The sequence below is a fragment of the Balaenoptera acutorostrata genome, chromosome 16 (genome assembly GCF_949987535.1).
Source record: "Balaenoptera acutorostrata chromosome 16, mBalAcu1.1, whole genome shotgun sequence".
NCBI classification, from domain to species: domain Eukaryota; kingdom Metazoa; phylum Chordata; class Mammalia; order Artiodactyla; family Balaenopteridae; genus Balaenoptera; species Balaenoptera acutorostrata.
The window spans coordinates 35,822,115-35,839,182 of NC_080079.1; the positions used below are offsets into that span (position 1 = coordinate 35,822,115).

General features: G+C 36.2%; 1 protein-coding gene across 3 annotated transcripts in view; it reads right to left on the bottom strand.

The window, feature by feature from the left end:
• TNKS2 (tankyrase 2) overlaps positions 1-17,068 on the bottom strand; it is a 64,025-nt gene that overhangs the window by 30,378 nt on the left and 16,579 nt on the right. For 2 of the 3 annotated variants that reach the window (XM_057530811.1, XM_057530809.1), the window contains exons 4-13: positions 16,369-16,405; positions 16,103-16,178; positions 15,640-15,734; positions 13,579-13,645; positions 10,499-10,685; positions 9,301-9,422; positions 6,878-6,969; positions 6,712-6,790; positions 3,591-3,762; positions 1,465-1,544 (exon numbers count right to left, since the gene is read on the bottom strand). In XM_057530811.1, coding sequence (XP_057386794.1) covers positions 1,465-1,544; positions 3,591-3,762; positions 6,712-6,790; positions 6,878-6,969; positions 9,301-9,422; positions 10,499-10,685; positions 13,579-13,645; positions 15,640-15,734; positions 16,103-16,178; positions 16,369-16,405 — 1,007 coding nt within the window. The remainder of the gene's footprint in view (positions 1-1,464; positions 1,545-3,590; positions 3,763-6,711; positions 6,791-6,877; positions 6,970-9,300; positions 9,423-10,498; positions 10,686-13,578; positions 13,646-15,639; positions 15,735-16,102; positions 16,179-16,368; positions 16,406-17,068) is intronic. The other variant, XM_057530810.1, reaches the window with a different exon arrangement.

The window sequence follows — 17,068 nt, forward strand, 5'->3', positions numbered from 1 at the left end:
ATGTCCTCAGAGCTCAAGTTCTGATGAGGCCAACATTCACATTTTCTTCTCAGGAAATGTAAAACTGACTTTGTGGGGTGGGTCTGTTCAGGATTAACAACACCATATAGAAATATAGTGAAATTGGTTGAAATAGACTTCCGACATGTATCAAATCAATAATTTTAGCTTTTTATAAAACTTATTACCTATCAATGCCCCCTCAAATAGGACCTAGCACTGTTTTGAAAGTCTGTGGGGGATGTGTTGGTGGGGAGGGAGGATACAACCGGGCTTTTTCCCCCCTCTTAGCTTTGGAAATTAAAATTAACATTATTGCATTACTAAAGAATTATCTGGGCTTCCCTGGTGGCACAGTGATTAAGAATTCGCCTGCCAATGCAGGGGACAGGGGTTTGATCCCTGGTCCGGGAAGATCCCACATGCCGCGGAACAACTAAGCCCATGTGCCACAACTACTGAGCCTGCGCTCTAGAGCCTGCGAGCCACAACTACCGAAGCCCGAGTGCCTAGAGCCCGTGCTCCGCAATGAGAAGCCACCGCAATGAGAAGCCAGTGCACCGCAACGAAGAGTAGCTCCCACTCGCCGCAACTAGAAAAAGCCTGCGCGCAGCAACGAAGACCCAATGCAGCCAAAAATAAAAAATAAAAGATTGTTTAAAAAAAAAAAAAAGAATTATTTAATCATGAAACATGCCGAGTTAATTTTAATTTATATTAGTTGACTTGAAAAGCAGTCTTGCTCTTTCAAAATTTTAATCTTCTGAGTTATTTAGCTGGATATACAGTTTCTGTAGGTAACAGAAATATCTGGTATAGGCATTAAGACGTTACACATGATTCTACAGTAAAAGCAAAATTCGAGAAAAGGTTATTCTAGGGAAGACTGTTATAGGAGATGGGGGCCATAGACGGGCTCAAGTTGGCTCTTCTGAGAAAGAAAAAGAACATTTCAGTCCAGATAAATTGAAGATTATTAGGAGACAGTGGCTCTGAAAGGTGGTGACACTATATTATTACTATATTTAAACACTGGGTCCTCACAGAGGTAGAGGGGGCAAAGAAATGAAGAAACCAGAAAAAATATATAGACGGAGGGATACATTGTTTAGTTTTCTTCCCTTCCTGTTTTATGTGTCATATGTAAACAATAATGGACAATAATTTCATACACCTTATTCTTTTAAAGGGACAAATGAATAGGTCCTTTAAAGAAAATGCATTCCCATAAACATGCAGTTTATTTAAATTTGTGACTATGATGTATTTATTGAGATGCATGTGAAACTAAGGTTTCTTTCATTACCCAATGATCCTTATTTGCAGAGCAGAACTAGATTAGCATTATTTACCTTTTAAAACAATGCACATATAACTAGATTTTTCATTTTTACAGTACAGATTCATTAAACACTGTCAAAATAAAAACACAAAAGTTAACAAAACCATAAGATTATGTCTTACTTTTACAGTTTCTACATCTCCAGCCTTTGCAGCCTCCAGCAATTGTCTGTCTGCCTCTGAATTACCTAATGGGATACCCTCTAAAAAGAAAGAGAAGTAAAGAGTGATTAACTCCCATTTGGAAGGTGGGACCAAGTTTTAAGGAAGGCATCTTATTTAAGAGTAAAGTTCTTTTTATAGTTTGGTGATAATTACATAGGGAATCTCCATGGTAGTAGGGGAAAAGCAATAAAAACTTTTTTGAAACATTACATATATGAAATGTATGTAGATGTGAATAATAATTATAAAATGAGATTTAAGCAATATAAAGGAACATAATATAATGAAAGATGGCTTGCTCTATAACCAAGTCAGTTGACTGGTGGTAAAGTATTAAATTAGGAGAGCAACAGCTAGATATCTAACCATGGTTCTGCCATTGACTAGCTACCTGAATTGGAGCAAGTCACTTGAACTTTCTAGGCCTCTGATTTTTCCAGTTCTAAAAAGAGAGAAGTTGGACTAGAAACATCTGAAGTTATTTTCAGGTCTGAAACTCTATGTTTTATAGCTCATTTAAAATCTCATAGGAAAGGAAGAAAACATGTACCTTGTTCTCAGAACAAATAAACTTCAGATGGATTAAAGACGCTAAGTATAAAAAAATTAAACCTTAAAAATACTAAAAGAAAATATAGGTGAATATTTTTTTGTCTTGGAGCAGAAAAGCATCTTAAAGCAGTATATCAAAGGCAGAAACAAAACTAATTTGGAAAAATATCTGTCAGGTAATAACACAGCATTAAACAAAATCATAGGCAAAGAACAAAATGGAAAAAATACTGCAACATAAATCTAAGAAATGCAAATTAAAATAATGAAATACTGGGCTTTTTTTTTCATCCATTAGTGGGCAAAGAGCAAATGGGGAGTTACACTGTCAATATTTCTATAATTTGCATTTTTAAAAGCGTCCATTACTTCTGTAATTCACATACACGCACATAGACACACATTCACCCAAGGAAATGATTAAGAATCATAATACCTGGGGCTGACAAGGAAAACAGGTCCTGTCACATACTACTGGTAGGAATGTAAAATGGTACATAACAGCTTTTCTAGAAATGATTTAACAATTATGTTAACCTTGACTTGGAAATGCCACTTTGATAACTGACTCTAAGAAACTGGTTGGAAAGGTTAAGTAATAGCACTTAGTATAAAACTAGGAAGACTGTAAATGTCCATCACTAGGTAACTGAATAGGACTAATGTTATTACCCCCAAAACTGACACTGAAACAAATGCATGGTATACGGGGAAGTAAAGGCAATTTTGAGAGCAGTCTTGTAGTTAGTTCACAATTTTAGAAGTTCACAGGAGATCTTATTAATCTGCCTTCATCTATTCAAGCAGTGTTTTTCTCAAAATGCAGTTTCTAGACCATAGGCATAAGGATCATCAAGGGTGACTATTAAAGGTACAAAAGGCTTGATCTGTTACATTTCTTCTCATTTGAGCTTTGAGATGTCAAAGACACTCCATTAAATTCTAGTAAAATACAGAGATATAGGCAAAGACACTAAAATTTATGGGACCAGATTTCTAGGCTGAAATGTTTAACCTAGGCCAAATGTGTAGATATCTGATCTAAATTGATTTGATTTTAAAATGTAATAAGTATCAGTCCATTCAACAGTTACATGTTAAGTCAAATAGTTGGTTACCTTGTACAAATTCTATATGCTTTATATGAAGGAGCTAAAAAAGTGAAGAGGCAGGGCGAGTCTTTAGAGTACTGTTTATCACTATGGTTGCTCTTCTAAGAGACATCATCTACCGTTTTCAGTTTTCCTTTCTTTAAAAAGAAATAGCAACTGTTGTGTCTCAATTTTAAAACCTTTCTAGATAAAAACTTAAGAGACAGCTATATACTCACAGAAGCTGGGCAGCAAATGCTACTGGAACAAACTCATAAAAGACTTACAACATTTGGGCATTGAGTACAATGAGTTGATGAAGAAGAAATAACAGCCAACAATTCTGAAAATTTTTCTTTTTACTACCAACTCCTACATGGTATGTGAAAAAAACTTAAAGGTTAATTTAAAAAATTATAATTTCACGGAAGTATTCAATACCTTGAAGAAGTTGCTGCACGTTTTCATTTCCCATCTGTAAGGCAGTAAAGCCCTGAAGGGATATAATGTTAGGATCACACCCATAGCTTAGGAGTAGGCGACAGGTTTGTAGGTGACCACAATGTGCAGCTCTGTGCAGAGAAGTCTGACCGAGATTATCCAGAGCATTAACCTTAACAATCAGAAAAAGGTGAAATTAGCCTGCGGTACAAAACTTAAAATGATCTAATCATGTATCCAGCACTTGTTACTAATTTAAAAATCTCAATTAATCTCTTATGAAGCCCATTATCCAGTGCCAAAGAAAGTATTTTTGCTCAAATCTAGAGTATAAATTCACCAATTCATGAAGGTCCAATTTTCAATTAAAAATATTGAATAACAGTTGTTTAGCATTGAAGTACTCAGAGATTCACCACATTTAGAGTGAGACACTGCCTAAGAAAGTCTAATGCATATATTTTTATGGATCTCTGAGGTGCAGAAATGTGGAGACTAACCCCAAGATAACAGTCGGTAACAAAGCCAGAGACTAAATCAGCATTAAAATACTTATTTCTATTGGCTTAATCTTCTATCTTATTTATCATGTAAAATATAATCTGTATGGATAAGGACACTATGGTATATTCACACAATGGAATACTTCTCAGCAATAAAAAGAACAAACTATTGATACGTGGTTCAATCTCCAAAACATTATCCTAAGTGGAAAAAGTCTTACACAAAAGAGTATATATTGTACGATCCCATGGACATGAAGGCCCAGAACAGGCAAATCTAATCTATGTTAGAAAAAATCAAAATGGTTGTTGCCTCTAGGCATGGAGACTGCCTTGGCTGGGACATGGCCTCTGCCATGAGATAATGTTCTCTATCTTCAAGAGTTTTGGTTACACAGGTGTATGCATTAGGCAAAATTCAGTAAATGCACATTTAAGATTTGTATATTTCACTGCATGTAAATTTCACATCCAAAGAAAGACTGTAAACAAATATTGACCTCTAGCTGATGCCTTAAAAGAATCTGGGGAGAAGTGTGTAGTAACTTGCGAATTACTGTGAGGTGTGTCAAAAAATAAGATACTGATGGATAGAGAAATTGATGGATATGTAAGAAAACAATACGGTGAAATGCTAGCGGTAGAATTTAGGTGGTAAGTATATAGTTATACTCTGCAAAATTCTTTCAACTTGGTTGTATTTTTGAAATTTTTCATAATTAAAAAAAAAAAATCACCTGTAAGACCCCTCCTATCTCATCCCCACCCCGCCCCCGCCCAGGAAAATAATTCTTCAAAACCTAACTGAGAAATCAAATTCCTCAGTAATCAATCATGTGACCACTAGTGTTTTGAGACACTGTCCAATTCATATTCATGGAATCGGAGAAGACCTGAACAGGATTATATAGTAAAACTTTCTCAATGAATCTAAAAGTAGCCTATCAAGAGCTAGTCTCCATGCTTACAGAATCAGAAAAATCAATTTAAAATGCCCAGAGCAATTAATCTGTTTATTCATGTACCAAAACTCACTGCAATGTGAACTATATATCCACTTGAAAACTTTATTTGGGTGCCACTCTGTGTTAGGGTTAGGGTGACGAACTCGTCCTGGTTTGCCTGGGACTTTTCCAGTTTTAGCACTGAAAGTCCTGTGTTAAATCCCTTAGTCTTGGGACAAACCTGGATGGTTGGTCACCCTAGACAAGATTGTTTCACTGAGCTTCACAACTCAAATTTAATATGCATCCAGATATTCCTCAAGTAATGCACCACATGTAAAAAAAAAAGTGCAATCAACGAAAAGTTATAGGACAGACAGACAAATGAGATATGCCAAGCAGTCAAGCAGAAATAAACTTTATTTTTTCAATACTTTACAATAGGAAAGATTGAGATTATACATTATCAAGAATTCCCCCAAAATAAAAGAGAAATTAGGACACTGAGAGGCAACATAAAAAGAAACTGTAGAATTCTAAGTGGTTCCTTGAGTGGAAACCCAAGGAAGGACAGATTAGAAAATCATTCTGCAAAGTTCATTTAGAGAAGAGCCTCAGGGGTCCCCAAGGGGTAAAGGGATCTCTATTTCTTTCTTCTCCCTTCATCACAGCAGCTCAATTCTATTATATAATGAATTTCTACCACAGATTTTGTTTGAAGAAAGCAACGATCGATGGCTAAAAACTGAAAACTGTTGAATTAGGTGACTGTTATCTCTTCCAATCTGGGATGCTATGTGTATTGTTTACTGAGTAATTTTTTTTTAAGTTCCTGGGTAAGAAATAATGACTTTTAGCCTTGATGAAAACCTGATTATTCCATGAATAAAATGCTTTGTTTTCTTTAAATCCACTTGACTTTTTTTTGAGGTATAGTTGACATATATTATATAAGCTTCAGGTGTCCAACACAGTGAAATCACCTTGACTTAAGTATACCGTTTCTACAAATAGGAAACCAATATTCTCCTAATAAAAATTATAACTCTTATAAAAATGTTCATTTCGGATATTCCTTAAAACCATCTTACATGCCACATTTTAGAATACATTTCTCTACTGAATGTTCTGGAATGAATGACTTTTGTGATTTTAAAAAAATGCTTTGTGTACGAATGCCAACTACAGAACTTCGCAATATGAGGAGCTATGTTTTTAGTCAAGTTACTTAATTTATTTCCTTCTGTTCCATGATCTCTGGCTTAGTTATGAAATAACAGAGGGTAAGAGAGACTGTGGTTGGGGTAAATAACAGGAGTTACCATGGTAACCAAGCAACAGAAGATAACAGAAGAGAATCCCAGAAAAGATGATAGGTCAGAATAAATATGTCTGGCTGGGGATATTCTTAAGAGTGTATTGTTAGAAAAAGAAGGATAACTTGACCAGTGGGGTGTGGTTAAAAGGAAGAGAGAAGGAAGGATATATAGGAATAATGTTTCTTGAGTAAATCCACAGACTTTCTAGCAAAAAGATATAGAAAAAGTATCTGCAGGACTACTCTGAGGGAAAAATACCTATGAAAGAGTAAATAGCTTAGGAAGTCAGGCATTTCATCTGCTAAATAGAAAACAACTCACTGGATTACCAAAGATTACCAAAAATGAAGTATACCTTTGCTTCATGTTTCACCACTACTTCGACAACATCGTTATGAGCTTTCTCAGATGCAACGTGTAGAGGAGTCAAGAATCTTAAAGAGAAAAAGTCAGCCGGACAATGAATGTATTTTCCAAAAATAAAAGTGTCAATAATTTTTAATTATTAAAAGCATACTTACTCTTTAGTCTTTTCATTGATGTTTGCTCCTTTTCTTAGCAACAGTTCACATATTTGCTTTCTTTTGGGATATGGAGATGCGGCAGCACAATGCTAGATAATTTAAATTGCAGCATTAATCAAGGACTATACATAACTGATTTTTAAGAACTTTCGTGTTTCCAATCAAGAACAATTAAGAAGTTATTTCATGTGTTTGTTTCATTTTTGACTTATCTTTGCTCTTCAAAGACTTTCTTTTGGATAGAATGTGCAATGATTGCTAAATTCTGACAGGGCCTGAAAACCCTATTTAGCAAGTGATATGTTATTAAATATTTTGATTAAGCTTCATAGTTGTCCTACATCTCTGAAAAAGCTACTACTGCTGTAATGAAAAACTTAAATTGTGACCAACAGTCCTTTCAAAACTGTTCCCAAAGAGCATGGTGTTTATGTTATTTTTTAAAGGTTAATAAAACACCCCAAAGCTTGGGATTTCTTTACATGAAGAAATAACACAGCACTTGTCAGCTCTGGATTCTGCTTAGAAAAACACTGATGGAATAGCCGACAAACTGGGTGGTATTTATATCTTCCTCAATGAGTTGCTCCAGCAGGATAAGGACCTTGAATTACTTGTTTGGTAAAATCAGTGGTAGAAAATTATATACTCTGAGTTGGAGGCTGCAGGATCTATGTCTATGATGTATCAAGGAGAAAAGGAGATAGGAGGTAGGGATTTGCCAGTTATAAACCCAATAAGTATCTCATGGTCATGTCCCAGATCTTTGTCTCCCCAACATCCAGGATTATACCCATACACAATAGGTGTCAGAATGAGTGAACGACTAAATTAATGCATGAAAGTTAAGTTAAAACTGAAACCTGAGATTTCATGGAATAAAAGTTCTGGATAACTGTCAAGCTAACTTGTGCACACATCTAAACACAGTACATATGAAATGTGTCTGATTTTAACCTATTGCTAATTATAAAGCTTATCTAATCTTCATGACTTTGCTTCAGATTCATTCTTTGATGTTGTTGCTGTCACCAAAATCATTCCTTTGCCCTCAATAAAATCATTTCTAATTGGTGAACACAGCTCTTTTGATATGTTTTGAATAATCATCCCAGGACATCTATCAGGATGGCACAGAGAATGGAAAATAGTTTATATCCAAGAATTCTTGAGCTCATCCATTTCAAATTGCACCCTTACTCTTCTGCCCCATCCTGTTACAGACAGGGCCTGTAATCTCTGGAAACCTGGAAGACAATGTCTCTGCAACACAACTATCTACCAACAGTTAATTCCTTGTATTTTAAGGTTAATTAAAAAAATGAGTGGTTTAATAGTAGAATGCTCAGAGGAAAACAACATGTAGAATTAACTTTTCAGACTGGAAGATTTTCCACGTCAGTTTTTCCAAGTTTCCCTGTACCATCTTGATACTGTTATGATTTAAATTTTGCAGTGGCATTTCTTATTAGTCTGCAACTTTGCTATTTTTTTTTAAACACAGATTTTTTTTTAAAGTAGCAAAAAGTTCTACAATGTTTTATAGATAGGTTTCTACATAAAACTTCAGAGTTTATACCATGGCATAAGGAAGAAAATTAACCATAAAAGATATTAGGTAAGTAAAGCTACTACAAGTTAAATCTGCCCCTAAAGACATTAATTTACGTAGCGTCATCTTCCCTCACCGAAAGCACATTCTGCAACTCATACAGCTTTGTTCCTTAAATTTCTACTTCTAAGGTAGCCTCTGATCACAACATTCCCCTTCCTATCTTCCACCACTTACCTCTACTAGCTTCCATTCTTTTCTTTCTGCTTTTCCAAAGACTGCCCAGTTCTCATCTACTTTGTTACAGCACCACCGAGCTGACATTACCTCTATCAGGCAAGCTGCCTCTACTCACACAGACACTTTACTCACACAGTACAAAGGGGGTATATACAGACTTTAGATCTAATTCTGAAAAAATTACAATACCAAAAGGAAAATCAGTGGCTTTTATCTTGATGGCAAGATTATTTTCTTTTTCAGTGGGTTCCAAATTTTCAATCATAAACATTTATGCTCTTTATAATTAAAAAAAGCAAATGATATATATGATTTATGATAATAGAAAAGTCACATATAATACATGCCAGTATGTGAATAAAATTTTTGTCTGGAAGGATGTGCAAATGAACAACAGTACTGCATTTTGAGCGGATGTGGTTGTCTATTTTTCTGTATTGTTTGAAATTTTTTCTTTATATACCTGCAGGCATTAATTCTTAAAAAGCACATCTTTTTAAAACAATACTGTTATTAAAAGTAGGACATTATGTTAGTTATCCTGCATCACCGAAAGAAGTAAGACATGATGATTAATTCAGCATGTTTTTGGTTATTTCATTTTAAAAACTTAAATCTGAAACATTACCAATGCTGTTTCATGTGTTTGAGGATGCTTAAAATTCACCATTTCCAGAGACAGATGTTTTTTGATTCGTGTAACATCAGCTTCCCGTGCAGCTTGAAGCAACGAGTGGCCTTTAAATTCATCTAGATGAAGAAAAAGCATTTAAATCTGCATGAGAATTATCAAATTTATGGGACTTGCCAGACACAGTATTTTTCTAGAACTTATTTTCAAAATTATCTACCAAGTAGCCAGAATGAAGCTCTAAAGATATTCTCCAAATACAACCCTTGGAAAGGGCGACAGTGGTATGCCAGCTCCCCTCAGTTATGACCTCATTCATTCCCATGTGTATACAACATGGCCTATTCAAGGTCTATTTCGGTCTGATATATGGATTATTGCTATATATTCCCAGACCAGAGAGTTCTGAGAATTTTCCAAAGCACGGAACTTTTCTCAGTAAAGAAATAAAAGAAAAGGTGATCACAGTCCCCATAGTAACGTTACAGCAGCAGCAGATGGTTCTGCTCACACATCAGAGAACTGGGGACTAGACTAGCGGGATATTTCTAAGAGCCACCTACTGATCAATAAATGGAAGAGGGCATTTTCTCAAGATTCCTCGCTATTATTCATCGGACTTGTGAAACCACCCATTATCTTTTACTATTCCAGAATAATACAAGCTTAACACAAGTTTCCTATTTATGTATAGTAATACTATATCTGAAATACGTGGCTATTTCTCACCACTACATCTATTTCAGTTATAGACAGAAAAGCACAGAATTGCCCAGATACCAAAGAATATTAGATGGTAAGATCTGGGGACTATGTTTACAAGACAGCAATCCTACAAATAACACTTCAAAACTTCATAGCAGCTAATAAGAAAGTCACATCAAAGATAGGAATAAAGCTCAAATACTTTCTTTCCAAAAGCATACCATCTATAAGAGTAACACACACAAGAAGCATTTAACTTGACTTGAAAAAAGCAAATACAAATATACTTTCTTTTCATAGCATCTTAAGAGCAAAATGAGTAGAAAACTTTCAAATGATTAAATATGTTAGTGTGAACAGTAATAGATACCCATGGTTAAGGAAAATACCTTATTATTCAAAAATTTCCAAAAAACAAACAAGAAAGAAAAAATGTTAGTTTACTGATGTAAGAGCTTAGCTGAATGAACAGTTATCATTTTATACTTACATGCTAATCTTTCTTTTAACTGTGGTGTGGGAGCCAAGTCTATAGCACTTTTATTGTGACAATTCAGCAGTGTTGGATCTGCGCCGTAACTTAGCAGAAGAGAACACACTTCAACTCTGTTCTTGGAAGCCGCCTCATGAAGAGGCGTGAACTGCCACAAGTCCATTGCATTTACGCAGGCACCATGCTGGGGGTCGGGTAGGGTGGGTAAAGCATATATTTAGCGCTCAATTTTTAAGAGAATTTAGAGTTATCAGTAGTGTGTAATTTAACATCATGCAAGCTTAAAAAGGTTATGTTCCCAAAGGTCACTTTTCAAACCAATTACTTCAGAAAGAGTAATTTTTTTCCCCACAGAAGAACAGTCAGTGGTTGCTAGGCCTACCCACAAGTGCCTATTTAACTTTTATTGTTAAAAACAGTTAAAAATGAAGCTTTACATTTAACCTGCATCTTTTCCAAGAACTATTTTTTCCTTTCCTGAGATATAATGTACACATGGTAAAATGCACAGTTCTTAAGTATACAGTTTGATGAGTTTTGACAAATGTATATATCCATGAGACCATCACCCAATTCAAGATAGAGGATGCTTTCATCACCCCAGAATGTTCCCTCATGCTCCTTTATAATTTTTTTTTTTCCCCTACTTTATTTATTTATTTATTTATTTTTGGCTGTGTTGGGTCTTCGGTTCGTGCGAGGGCTTTCTCCAGTTGCGGCAAGCGGGGGCCACTCTTCATTGCAGTGCGGGGACCGCTCTTCATCGCGGTGCGCGGGCCTTTCTCTATCGCGGCCCCTCCCGTTGCGGGGCACAGGCTCCAGACGCGCAGGCTCAGCAGCTGTGGCTCACGGGCCCAGCCGCTCCGCGGCATGTGGGATCTTCCCAGACCAGGGCTCGAACCCGTGTCCCCTGCATTAGCAGGCAGATTCTCAACCACTGCGCCACCAGGGAAGCCCCATGCTCCTTTTATAGACAATTCCTGCCCCCATTCTGACTGTTAGCACTATATATTAGAATTACATGTCCCTGAATTTCATAAAAGTAAAATAGCACAGTATGTACTTTTGTGGCTAGCTTCTTTCACACGTTTCTGAGATTCACTCATGTTGTTGTATCAAGTTTGTTTTTATTGGGGACTTCCCTGGTGGCGCAGCAGTTAAGAATCCACCTGCTGGGGCTTCCCTGGTGGTGCAGTGGTTAAGAATCCGCCTGCCAATGCAGGGGACACGGGTTCGAGCCCTGGTCCGGGAAGACCCCACATGCTGCGGAGCAACTGAGCCCGTGTGTCACAACTACTGAGCCTGTGCTCTAGAGCCTACGAGCCACAACTACTGAGCCCATGTGCCACAACTACTGAAGCCCGCACACCTAGAGCCCGTGCTCCACAACAAGACAAGCCTCTGCAATGAGAAGCCCGTGCACCACAACGAAGAGTAGCCCCCGCTGGCCGCAACTGGAGAAAGCCCCGCGCAGTAACGAAGACCCAACACAGCCAAAAAGAAATAAAATTAAAAAAAAAAAAAGTTTGTTTTTATTGCTGAGTAGCATTCCACTGTATAGATATATCACAATTCACTTATCCATCATCCTGTTCATGGGCATTTGGACTGTTTCTAGTTTTTGACTATTACGAATAAGTTGTTATGAACATTCATAACAACTATGAATGTTGGATACATGCTATGATTTCTCTTGGATAAATCCCTAGGGGTGGAATTGCTGGGTTCTGTGGAAGATGTATGTTTACTTTTAGTAGAACTGCCAAACAGTTTTCTAAAGTGGTTGTATTATTTTTGTATTGCCATCAGCAACGTTCTGAGTTCCAGGGCTCCACATCCTTGCTAATATTTGGTATTGTTAGTCTTTTTAATTTTAGACGTTTCCAAGCATTGGATTTGGATAAACCACAGAGGTCATTCTAGTTCAACCTCTCATCAAACACAAAATCCCTTCCATAGCATTTCTGCAGAAGGCAAACCAGCTACTTACTCTTTTAGTACTTTCAATGATGGGAAACTAATTCTCAACGAACAGTGTTTTAAAACTATTAGATTACTCCTGACTCCCCTGAGCTTGACTGCTCTAGTAACTGCACCCTCACCTCACTTAGCGTCCTCTCTATATATGACCTCTAATCATCCTCCCACTCTTATTTAGTGAACACTAGGTCTTAGGAAAACACCATTCAGTTGTAAGCCCCAATGCAATCTCTCATGTTTCTCTCAGCCACAATTAACATTCCAAATATTCTGTTAAATTCAAGATTCAGTTTTACAATAAGCAAAAGCATTACTGTTAAATGTGTAATATTATAGTCACATTATACATTTTAAAAGGCTTATGGGCTACTCAGAGTAGCTAATCATTATAGTAAAGTTATTTCTGTGGGAAAATATAATCGGTGGTAGCACATGCCCAAAAGGAAGCAGAGAGGCATTGGAAACAAATGCCCTCTTTCCCTTCTCATGGCAGCTGCTGACAGAATGAGGAAAAGTTTCAAGGGCAGAATGAAAGCGGAGTGAGAGAAGTCTAAAGAATGTCAAATACATATGTAGAGACTGGGGGACAAAAAGAAATGGGTGTGGGTAACATCCTTGAACCCACTCTCAAAGAGAATATATAGCTTCTATTCTCATCCAACAGGGAGCAAAACAAGAAGTTTCTTGCCAGTCCATGGAACCTGCTTGTTAAACAATAGCTGCCCAGCATAAGGGAAGAAGTGAAGCTTACCAAGTAAGCCTGTTCCAACCCAAAGTACAACTGGGCAGGTCTTGAAAATCTAACTGGTGGTTTTAATAACATATGGTCCACTAAAAATTACTTCTGATATTTTCAAGAGTTTTGAAACTTCAAAACTTTATTCTGATATTCACAAAATGGGAAAGCTACTTTATATAAAAAATCTTATGGTATCTCAAAAATCTCAAAGCAGTCAGATGCTGATCTATCAATCATCCACATTTTGTAATGATTATAAATACTCCTTCTATATCCACCAAGCACTAAAAACACAAAGAAGACATGCATACTATGTATTTCAAGTAATTTTATATAAGAAAAGTATACAAGAACTAACCTTGACCAGAAGTTCAGTTACTTCATAATGACCATAGGAACAGGCATTGTGCAGGGGCACCAGATCACTACAATACGAGAAGGAGGAAAACCCTGTGTTATTACAGATTCCCTAGGCTTTAGTTTCTTTAATTTTAATTAAATTTACGCAAATTTAACTAGCAAATAGCTTATGTGACCTTCTAACAAAAGTGTATAAAACTTAATAATATCTATTTGAACCCTAAGTCCTAACAATTCTAACGCCCAAGTCTCTTTCAAATCCACCCCCCCACCCCTGCCCCCACTGTTACTGCCATCCCCTTAGTTTGGGCCTTGTTTATTCCTCGCTGTACTACTGAAACGGGCCCCACTTCAATTTAGCCTCCAAGCTATAGCCAGATTTTTCTAAAAGGTAAATCCGATACGGTTAGTCCTCGTTTTCATGTCCTTCATTGCTACTTCCTTGCTTTCAAATGATGGTTCCAACGGTTTAGCCTGGCATACAATGATCTGACTCTCTAGCCTTACCCTTCGATAACGGTATGCTAAACCACTTAAAGTTCCCTGAACTCCATAGTATCCCCTGCGTGTAATGGGATAGATTTCCCTCCCTTCTGACTTCTACACATCTTTTCCAAACTCAGAGCTCAAACACTGGCTCTTCTTTGAAACTTTTTTTTTAAAGATTCTGTAAAGTAAATTGCTATATTCCTTAATATAAAACCCAATTCCTTTATGACGGCAATGGAGGAAGAACTTTCTATACAGGAAGGTACAGCAGAACCTTAAAATCCTGAATTGTATCTGTAAGCTGCTCCTCCTTGGGAATCACTCACTAATCACCACAGACATCATCATGATGGTCGCTGTTGAGGGATGGCCACCGCTGAGTGATGGCCACCCAAGGCTTAGTCTTTGGTTCTATCAGTCCTCTCTGTAGAGGCTCATGGCTTTCCTCACCATTTTGATTATGATTTCTTACTTACCTGAGCACCAACTTCACTCCCAACTATCTACTAGCTACCTCTACCCGAGTTCCCATCATCATCTCATAAAACCAAGACTTCTAAAAGTGAACGCAATGTTTTCCCCCTCCAAAGTAATTAATTTTCTCTACTGGATTTCAGTATGTGTATCATTGGGTCTCACTCATTCAGCTTCAGAATATGAAATGTAATAATCTCTACTATTCTCCCTCATCACATTCAGATATTCAACAAACCTTAACCATTCTTACACTGTAATATCTCTTGCATCTGTGCCTTCTTTTTATTTCCATTTCCTCTGCCACTACTATTGAAGATCTCATTACGCCTGAACCCCTACAATGCTCACTCTCCTAACTGCTCTTTTTGCCTCTAGTCTCCTTCTTCAATCTACCCTACACATTGCTGCCAGAGCGTGTTTCCTAAAACTCCTCTTTTCATAAAACTCTTCTTGTAGAAGAATCATTCCCTTTGCTTAAGATACTTCAACAGCTATTGTGGCTCACAGAATCAAGCTTGAATTCCTTAGGCTAGAATACCAAGTTCTTTAAAAGCTGGTTCTTACCTATTTCTCCAACCCTAACCTTTACTTCTCCCCTATATTAATCATAGGCTTCAGTCACGTTGGTCTAGTCATTGTTTCTTAAGATATGCTGCAGTATCTGTTGTAGCACCTTCCCTCACATCAATTCTCTTGCACAGAGTGATGTTTCCTAAACTCTCTGCTTTCTTGAACTAAGTCCAGGTCAAGTATCACCTCCACCTGAAGGATTTCTCAACCACTACAGCCAGCACTGAGCATTCCCTCCTAAGAACTCCTATAAGTGCTATCCCTTTTTATTTATCACCTCACACTTAGTAGAGAACTTATACTGCTAGGTATCTTTTCATGCCCCCTAGAGTACAGTGTAAACCCTATGGGTGGTGGCCTTAAGGTTTTATAATTCCCTGTGCTCTCAGAGCAATCTGCATATTATAAAAGCTCAATAAATGTTTTATGCTGTTTAGTAAAAAATATGATTTTTACAAGATTACAGAGATTATCATAAGGACAATAACATTGAAAAAATCCTTTTGTTTAAATGCTTATTTACCCTTTATCTTTAGCATGAACATCAGCTCCATGTTGCAACAATAGCTGTACTATTTTTACTCTGTTGTAACCTGCTGCCAAATGTAATGGAGTTGACTGAAATGTTAAACAGACAAATTAATGAAATTCAATAGCTAAAAAATATGCATGAAAAATCCAAATATAAAACCAGAAATCCAGAAAAACCTTTATAACTTCATTGTCTAAATAACAGTAATAATCTGGTTTTACAAAATCCAACATATATACCGAAGGCATAGTATAAAAGTTTATAAGTTCACTATTGCAAATAGGAAGCTACCAAAATGTTTATTATTAACAAAGTTTTACTAAGGTTAAGAATTAATCCAAATTATTGCTTAAAAGAAAATATCAGCGTTTTCGTCAAATGTTTTAAGTTAAAAGATAAACACGATTTCATGTTACCAGGAGATGCACACAAACTTAGTTGCAAAAGGAAGTACCTTTCTGCCATCACTTGCATGGCAGTTGACATTTAATGGTGTAAGCAGAGCCATCATTTTTTCCTCATTGCCACTCCTAGCATACAAAAAAATGTATTAGCAATTTGTATTCTTTATCAGATCCTATCTGGAGACATGTATGTGACCATTAAAAAAAAATTCATTCTCTTTTAGAGTTTGCTTATTGTAAAAAAAAAATAAAATTAAAAAATTAAAAATTAAATGGTGAAATATTTATGGTACATGTTTATAACACTAGTACACACCTGGCACTTTCCAAGAGTTCATCTTTCTTATATTCACCTGTGAATTAGGGGGAAAAAAAAAAGTAGAAATTAAAAAAAAATTAATTACAAAAGTAATGTCAGTTTTATGCATAAAGATGCTCAGTGAACTATATTTAAAGTAGAAAAAATTGGAAATAAATTTCCAATAAATGGAAAATAATCAACAGAATACTGTGCAGTTTAAAAATATTTATATGAAGACAGACAGAATACCTTTGTTATGAAAATGAAAAAAAAAGATTCAATGTTATATAATGAAACATGACCGCAACTATATGAAAACAATATGCACAGAAAGAGGAAAGCCAAGAAGGAAATAAATCAAAATTTTAACAAAGTTTGTCTTAGGGGGTAGGTTATGGGTAACCTTTTCCATTTCTTTTTTACTCCTCAAATTTCATAAAACCAATGTTATTTGTTTAACAGACAAAATGCATTCACAACTTCATTCAAAATCAAAACAAAACAAAATCCAATATAAAAATATAACAATATCACAGAAATTACAAAAGATACTCTACAGCATCACCAATGGAACATAATCATTAACATTTTTATGAATCCAGAAGATTTTTCTACACTAAAATTGTTTTATTACAATGCTGCTTTAAATATATACAAATAGGGCTTCCCTGGTAGTGCAGTGGTTAAGAATCCGCCTGCCAATGAAGGGGACATG